Consider the following 8,751-nt stretch of genomic DNA (forward strand, 5'->3'; position numbering starts at 1 on the left):
TCTCTTGCAGCCAGCTGTCTCACTCAGCAGCTGGCAGTCTCAGTAGCACACCACTCTCTCAGTTGTGTGTGTTTGGGTCTCTCTCCTCAGCAGTGCATGTCTCTTGTGTCTCTCTCTCAGCAATATGTGTCTCTCATGTCTCTCAGGAGCACGTTTATCTCAGCAGCACGTCTTTCTCAGCCAGCAGTCAGAGAGACTCCTTCTGCCTCTAGGAGGGCTCCTTTTGAGCCTGGCAGAGTGGCCAAACTAACCAATCCCAACATTAGAATCCTATACACCTGAGAGAGAGTGAACTTCCCAGAAGATTGCTTCATGCCACTGCAACAGAAATACCCCAGGTAGATAACTTTAACAATCAGGAGCTACTCAGTTGCTCATGGCAAATTGCACCATGGAGTTTACAAACACTTATGGCTAGAAAAGCCATACCAGGTAATTTATTACACCACACTCAATACATAGCACACAACACACCAGTGTAAAGAGACTGACTCATTACTGGCTATTTCTCTACAAGATGCCTAAAAGCCTAAACTTCCTTTAAATATATCTTAGTGGCTGTCATTTTGAAAGTGGTTGAGTGAAAGTCAAGGTTTAAGCACAAAGGAAAAACATTCTACTTGGTGAGAAAAAATTGATGCAAGAATTTCTCCAAAATAACTTTAGTGCATTGTAATGAATTCTTTGAAGTTATTCTTGAATGACTGAATTCATTGTCCAAGGACTCAAAGTAAGGAGTTGGAATTTCCCACTCTCTGCCATGTTACTGGGCCACAGGCATAATTCTCAAAATAACTGGCATTGCCAAGTCCCAGTGCCAGGACAGGGCACAGATTTTATATAGTTTCTCCTCCCTTAACTAAAATTTTAGTTGTTTTTGTTTTGCTTGAAATCCTCCTGGTTGTTCAGTTGTTAAAGCTGGTGCTAACTAGCTTGGATGGTGCTGGTAAGAGATGTCTGGAGAGAGAGAAATATGGTGTGTGTAAGAAGCCATGCTGTTGATTGCTGCTAATTCCCTCCACTTCCTCCTTTCCCACAGAGTCCCCTTTTTGTTGAGGCGTTCACCTTCTGGGTTGTGTGTTTAGAGTTTAAAATAATTGCTCTCCAGGGCTGATCATGAAGATGGCACAGCACCTGACAACATAAGGACACTACAAGTCACAGCAGACTCAGTGACAACTAACACAACAAACTCTCCCTGACAGATAGGCGTAGAGGTGCTGGGTCCAATGGTCACCAGTCTCTAGAAGCCAATTGTGGAAATTTCTCTCCCTCGTCTATGATGAAGACCCTAGGCAGTACAAACGGTTCACACTTGACTACTAACTGTTGTGGAAGGAGTCCTGGTGGTGCAGTGGTTAAGTGCTTGGCTGCTAACTGAAAGGTTGGTGGTTCAGACCCACCATGCAGTTCAGTTCTACTCTGTTAACACATATGGTCGCCATGAGGCAGAATGTACTTGGGGGCAAAGGGTTGGCTTTTCTGGTACGTCTGTGATGGCTTTGGTGAGAAATCCACCTTCTAGAGGGACAGCTGGCCTCTTTCCTGGGGGTCTTGAATCCCTTCTGATTAGGCCAGGGGTCCCAGGCCACCCCTCTTTCACATGACCTCTCTAGTATATTCATTTTCATTCTTCCAAGCTGTTGGGATGATGAGCTCTTGGCATTTAACCCTTCGGAAAAAATCCCTTCTTGGGCTCTTGCTGGAAAGCCCCAAAGGGAGGGAACAAAAGGATCATAAATCTGCCGGAGTAGACCTGGGCCCCAGTTGGCTGCAGAGCCAGCAGAGCTGGTAGAAAGGTCCTGGTTACTTCTGTCACTGTTGGTGCCTCTGCCCCATAGCTGCCAATCTGGATGCCACACAGAATCCTCTCCCCCTATAAAGTTTTCAGAGGAAACTCAAGCTACTTATTGATCCCTGAGAGTTTCCATGAGTAGCTACCAGTAGCTTTTACCAGCTTTGTTTGTTTTTGCTTTTAATGTTCATAAAAGCTACTACTGATATTTGAACATCTTTGTGGGTTCTTTCCGTTGCTGGAACAGAAATGCATTGTTATGTACAACAGAAATGTACTAGTGTGTCCCTGTAATTGTACACACCTACACACGCAGCCTTCTGTTTATAATCTCTCTCCCCATCTTTTTGCCCTCAACCTTATAATAAAACCATTCATCTGTCACTCTGCTGGACTACGTGATGTTTTTAAAGTAGAGTTAGTCATTGCAGTTGTTTCCCCAGGGTAAAAAGATTGTTTGGAAATGGCATTTTTAAAAGAGGAAAGCTGGCTAGGCAGGGAATGCAACCCTCGAAATGAGAAATTAGGGGGAAAAAAAAAGCTCTGATTCTTTTAGAGAAATGTTTACTCTCTGATGTCCCCAGCCACCTAGCCCCAGCGACGACCAAGCCTTCCGCCCTTTATCTATCCAGGTGTCTTAATTCGACATACGCTTTGTAAGGAAAGAAAAACTGGTCTGAAAACAATTTTTCAGATGCGGTGATTATCCGTCTGCATAAACCTCACCTCGTCAATTTTCCCTTACACACAGCGAGGCGTGAATAAGAATGTGTGTTTGACGCCGCGGGGTGGGGCTGGGAGAGGCGGAGACATGTCCCCGACACCGGAGCAGACCAGGGGCGAGGAAACCTCAGTGCGGGACCTGCGGCGCGGTCCCTTCCGGGCAGGTCCGAGGGGCGCGGGCCGAGGCGAGAGGCACAACTGCCTGTCGCCGAGGGGAGAGGGCACCGACACCCGCGCAGGGGACCATCCTCTGCATCCAGACCCACGCCGGTCCCCTCCGGTGTTTACGCACCGACAGCCGCCCTCGTCTACGCGCGCATCACCGGCCCACGCGCTCGGCCTCCCCTCCCAGAACCCGAGGCGCTCGGCCCCGGCCCGCGCAGGTCTTCGGCGGCGTCTTTAAGGCCGCGGTCCCCGCCCCTGCCTCCTCCCTCCTCCGCCCGCCGGGCTCCTCCCGACTCGCCCGAGAGCCGGCGGCGCGCGGAGCAGGTGCCGGAGCCCGCGCATGCCGCAGCCGGGCCAGGGGTGGTAGCGGCGCCGGGCGCGCTCCGGGCCGCGCGGGGACATGTCTGTGGTGACGGGCAGCAGCGAGGCAGCCGGCGGGGCCGGCGGCGGAGGCGCGCGGGTCTTCTTCCAGAGCCCCCGGGGCGGCGCTGGCGGCAGCCCCGGCTCTAGCCGCGGCGCGGACTCCTCCCGGGAGGGCTCGGCGCCGGTGGCTCCGGCAGCCGGCGGCGGGCAGCCCCAGCAGCAGCAGCGGCGCCACCAGCAGGGAAAAGTGACGGTGAAATACGATCGGAAGGAACTGAGGAGGCGACTGGTGCTGGAGGAGTGGATCGTGGAGCAGCTGGGTCAGCTGTACGGCTGCGAGGTACCAGGGCGCGGAGCTGGGAGGGTCCAGGGCCTCCCTCGCCCCACTGGAGCCATCCAGCGGTTCGCCGGGCTCCAGCCCCCGGGACTCAAGCCTGGACCCCAGGGGCCGAGCTCTGGGAACGAGGCGCGGCGCGCTCTCTCCCCGGGGTGCTCTCTGGCGCCAGGGCGCAGCGCTTGGGACGCCCCTGCCTGGGGGTTCAACTGCCGGGTGCTGGGGGAGCTGCGGGCCCCCCTGATAGCGGTGCAGAGGGCCGGATCCTGTGGAGCGCCTCGCTCTTCTCTGAGCCGCGGGCGCTTCTCGGCCCCAGCTGCAGTTAAAGGGAGCTGGGCTTAAAGGTGGCTCATCCCGGCTGAGCCCAAGCAGCGGGTGGTGATCCCGGCAGCCCCGACTTTTGGGGGAGGAGGAGAGGCGACCTGAAAGCTGTGTAACCGAGGGAAGAGGTTATGGGAATCTGCGAGGCCCCTTTGGTTCTTAAATTTCCATCAAAATCTTGAGATGATGGTCTTCTTTTTCCAGCCAGTCCCGACGCGCGTCCCCGTAATTCGTCCTTGCACTACCCCAGCCACACACGTTGCGCTTTGTGGAAAACCGCTTGCCTTTTCACTTCCCAAGGCCAGTTAAGCTCGCAGTCCCGCGCAGGAGAGCCTGGGGCAACCTTGAAGGCGTCCAGGGGGACTGTGGCTCGCTCTGCGGGTGGCATGCGGGCTGCGCGGGGGGGTCTGCCAGCTCCGGGCTGCGCTCCAGGCTCCCGCGTCCGCCGCACATTGTGACTTTCCACAGTCCAGAAGCTCAGGCATGACCTCAGTCTGACTGGCAGCGATGTGCGGAGAAATGTTTCGAATAAGCTACAACAGACGTACGCTACAAAAATGACCAGAAGCCAAAATACTCCCCCAGGGGAGTTTTTAATAACAGCGATTCTGAATGAAGTGTTTGACTTCTCTTAAGTGAGTGGAATTTGGAAAGGGTAGAAGCGTAAAGGTGATTAATAATTAAGGATTTGGCTTCTTAAGTTAAAGCTAGATTTGTGTTCATCCAACTGTTACGCTCTTTGGCAGAAAATGAAAGCCAGACCAACTCACTGGCTTCATCACTGTTTCTCAGAATTAAAGAAAGGGATTATTTCTCTTTCACACCTTTTATGGCCTATTGTGAACACATGTTTTCTTGAACATTGCCATCACACAGGAAAACAGCATTCTCGTTATGGACTCCTGATGAGTGATTATAATATAATGAAGCTTGACTGTATGACTAATGGGCTTATAAAAATACACTGTTTCTGCAGCCCAGCTCATATATATGTATGCAAAGCCAGTTTAATTGCATAAATAACAACTGGCAGAAATAGAAAATGTTCCTGGGATTTTTAAAGTAAGTTGGTGAAACTCTGCAGAGAAACAATATATTTGATTTAGGTGGGATTACGTTTGGATGGATGGGTGTGCTCAGTCTTGCCTCCATAGAGTCCAATTAACCAAGGTTCTGGCACGTGTTTCTTCCAGGCTTTATGCTCCATTTTGGGTTTGGAGAAGATTTGAGTTAATAGAAAAACTCGTTGAGGTTGACAGTGATTTCCAAACCAAACCAAACTCACTGCCTTTGAGTCAGGTCCAACTCATAGTGACCCCTCCTTGGGTTCCCGAGGCGGTATCACTTTGGAGGTAGATTGCTCAAGCTTCCTTCCGAGCAGTGTCTGGTGGGTTTGAACTGCCAGCCTTCTGGTTAGCAGTCAAATGCCTTAGGCACTACGCCTCCAGAGGTTCTGACAGTGATTTAGCATTGCTTATTTCCTGGGAGACTACAAGAAGTTTGAGTCTCTCAGCAGGTATGCAGATCATCTGTGGTATTTAAAAAATTCTTCAGAATAATACGGAAAAATTGGATTTGGAATTTTCACTATATTGAGCCTGTAGGTTACATACATACTTTAATGGGTAAGTATGACCTTGATGTTTTTCCTTGTCCTTTTTTTTTTGTGGGTTTGAGACCTTCAACCCACAGCAAGTAGCTAGAGATTTGAAAGTGGGATTAGTGGTGAAATAATACAGGCAGTGTTCTGTGGGACACTGCTTGCATGTCATTAAAGGGTGGCAGGTATTTCTCTTCAAGACACTTGTTCTGCCGTTTTAGGCTGAAGGAGTAGAAATCATGGGGAAAGTAGGTCATGGATATATGATAATACATCTTTATTTAATAATAAAAACATGTAGTTTAGTAAGTAGCCACACAAAGGATTATGGACACTGTTCCCCATTGATAGAGTTCAATTTTTAACTTAGGTTCTTTTGTCTGGTGGTCTTTGCATAGCTTCGAGTTTTTTGTAGGTTTGGTTTGTTAATCTAGAAAGACCTAATCTGGTTTATAGCTCCGAACCTCATGAATAGAAAGATTGGGAATGTCCTTTTTACATGTAAAATCAACAGCTTTTGAATAGTTTTTGAATGTTTATCCTATGAAATCAACACTGAAAACCAATTTGCCAAACTTCAAACTGGCCACAGGCCTGAGTAATCTGCTGAGTTGGGGTGGAAGATGAACGAACGTGTATTTGATTTCAGAAGAGCTTGTACCAGGCAGTTCAGCTATTAGGTGACTTGTCCTTTTCAGAATATAAAATAATGATCTTTTGGAATAGTGCAAGGCATAATATTTAATATTAGAAGGGAGTGGGAAAGAAGAAATACACAGAACAGCTCAGCGGTGGTCTTATCTAGAAGTCTGAAGTGGCTGACCAGTTTTGTATGGAGAATAATAATAGTCAACACTTGTGGAGTACCAGTTGGGTACCCTGTGCAGCGTGGTTCTACTTTGACACACATGGGGGCTTGGTAGATGATCAGGGATTTCTGGGGCATTAGAGACCCGGAAAGGAGCCCCGGTGGTGCAACCGTCAAGCACTTGGCTGTTAACCAGAAGGTTAGCGGTTCGATCCCACCAACAGCTCTGTGGGAGGAAAGACCGTAAAGATTATAGCCTGGGACTCTCTCCTATAGGGTGTCTATGAGTTGGAATCGACTTGACAGCACACAATGAGAATAACAGGGACCCAGAGAACAGCCTAAAAGGAAGTGGAGGGACACAGCTTCTGGATGGCTAAGCTAACTTGTTCGTGGGAACAGTTAGCTCCATGGTGGCAGGTGGGGGACCCAGGACTACCCCAGTCTAAGAGTGGGATTGTTAAACACCACACGATTCAGCCCTTTGGGTGAATAGTTAATGTTTTTTTTTGTTTATCAGATTGTACCGTGGAGTTCCTAGTGGCACAGAGTGCTTGACTACCAGCTGAAAGGTTGGTGGGTGGAACCTACTCAGAGGCATCTCTGAAGACAGGCCTGGTGATGTGCTTCCATAAGGCCACAGCCTTGAAAACCCTGTGGAGGACAGTTCCACTGTGACACACGTGGGTCGTCATGGGTCAGAATCGACTCAGCAGCAACTGACAAAACAACAACAAAATGATTAGTTCTGAGTTTTCCCATTTCTTCTCATAGGAATACTTGGGAAGGTAGTTAAAGTTTCAGATGGGAAGTAGGATATAATAGACTTTGTTAGGTTAAATCTAAAACCATATTTAAGGATTTCTCTTTCATATCTTTTCTAACCCTGATGGTTTTAAGAGCACTTGATGTCCATAGAGGTGTCTCCTTCTGCAAGTACTGCCATGTGACTTACTGGGTGAGTCATATCAGTTTTCCCAATCTTGCCCAACATCAAGATAACACCGATATGTCCAGTTTTGCAATTTGGTGTGCCTTGGAAATGAAAGCATGTTGCTAACCTCAGATTGGTGAAGTGCCAATAGCAGCCTTGCCTGACTGGTGTGCCTGGGGTAATACTTGATGACTGTCTGTTTAGGAGGTCTTTCCCTGTCCTTCAGCAATCTGCTTTTAAAATGATGGTTTCTGGCATATTACAGCTCCTCACTCTTCCCCATCTTCTTATCATCCCTTTTTGCAAAACAACGTTTTTCAAAGTTTCTGATGGTGATTCATGTAAAGAAATGCTCTACACTGCTGCCTGACACAAAAAATAATAAAAACAAACTCATTGCCATCAAGTTGATTCTGACTCATAGCGACCCCCTTTGGGTTCCCAGGCAGTAAATCTTTATGGAAGTAGATTGCCCAGTCTTCCTTCTGCGGAGTGGCTGGTGGGTTTGAACCCCCAGCCTTCTGGTTAGCAGTCAAATGCCTTAGGCACTACATCACCAGAGCTCCTGACACATACACAGACACATGCCCGTATGAAAGCAGAGATTTACAAAGCGATACTTCCTGTTACTATGTAGGCTAAAGAAAACATTACAAAAGTAATAGAAAATATGGCTTCATGAATGTTTTTGTACAACATTCTAGTCTATTTCATTTTCTAACAAGGCTGCTAAATTGATACCATAGCACACAGTTATGCATTGTGACCTGCAGTTTAAAAAAGTGCTGCTCTAGAAAGAGGAAAAACTAAACATAAATAATAGAAATTATTGTTATTTATTGAATGCTTTCTATGTATTAGGTGTGGTCCATGCAATCCCAGTAACAACCTCTGGTTCTCCCATTTTATAGATGAAGAAACTAAGGCACAGAGAAGTCAAGAACCTGTCCAGGAGCCCTCAGTTGGGCCTTGGCAGAGCTATGAACAGGAAGTCAGGTGCACCTTAACCACGGCACCATGCTGTTTCCTGAGGTAGTACAAAGCCTGGGACCTTCTGTGAACCCCATAGCCTGCCTAGTCCTCAGATAAGGCTGTTGGAGCTTCTCACTTGACTGTACTGAATATAAGAGGACACTACCCACAAGCCACTCCTCGGAAGGAAGGTTGGGCAATCCTACTTCCGTAGTGATACTGCCTCGGAAACCCAAGGAGGGGTCGCTATGAGTCGGGTTTGACTCGACGGCACATAACAACAACAACAACCAGGGGGTGTGTTCTTGTATTTGGAGAAGGCCTATACTTTTAAATTCAGGTCTTTGTTTGGCATGTAGTGGCACAAATGGTTAGACACTTGATTACTGGCCATGAGGTTGGTGACTTGAACTCTTTAGAGGCACCTTGGAAGGCAGGCCTGGTGACCTGCTTCCGGAAGGTCACAGCCTTGAGCACCCTGTAAAGGACGGTTCCACTGTGACACACATGGGGTCTCTATGGGGGGACCCAACTCCGTGGCAATGAGCAACAACAACGAGTAAATTCCGACCCTTGTTTGATACGTAGTTTCCCACTCTCCACACCGCATTAGCCTGCTCTGTTCCTGCGTTGGTGCCTGTGCTAGGACTTAGGAGCTGCTGCTTAGAGCTTGGCTTATGGGTGATTTGGTGAATCCTCATTTGCTTAGGATTTGAGAGCAGGTTTGTGAACAAAA

General features: G+C 48.4%; 1 protein-coding gene across 1 annotated transcript in view; it reads left to right on the forward strand.

The window, feature by feature from the left end:
* Positions 1–3,083: 3,083 nt before the first annotated feature.
* The window catches only part of PPP1R14C (protein phosphatase 1 regulatory inhibitor subunit 14C), a 134,624-nt gene continuing 128,956 nt past the window's right edge, over positions 3,084–8,751 (forward strand). The window contains exon 1 of the mRNA XM_007943207.2: positions 3,084–3,386. Within this exon, the coding sequence (XP_007941398.1) occupies positions 3,084–3,386 (303 nt within the window). The remainder of the gene's footprint in view (positions 3,387–8,751) is intronic.

Source organism: Orycteropus afer, unplaced genomic scaffold (assembly GCF_000298275.1).
Source record: "Orycteropus afer afer isolate SDZICR_OR568_19922 unplaced genomic scaffold, OryAfe1.0 scaffold00101, whole genome shotgun sequence".
NCBI lineage: Eukaryota > Metazoa > Chordata > Mammalia > Tubulidentata > Orycteropodidae > Orycteropus > Orycteropus afer.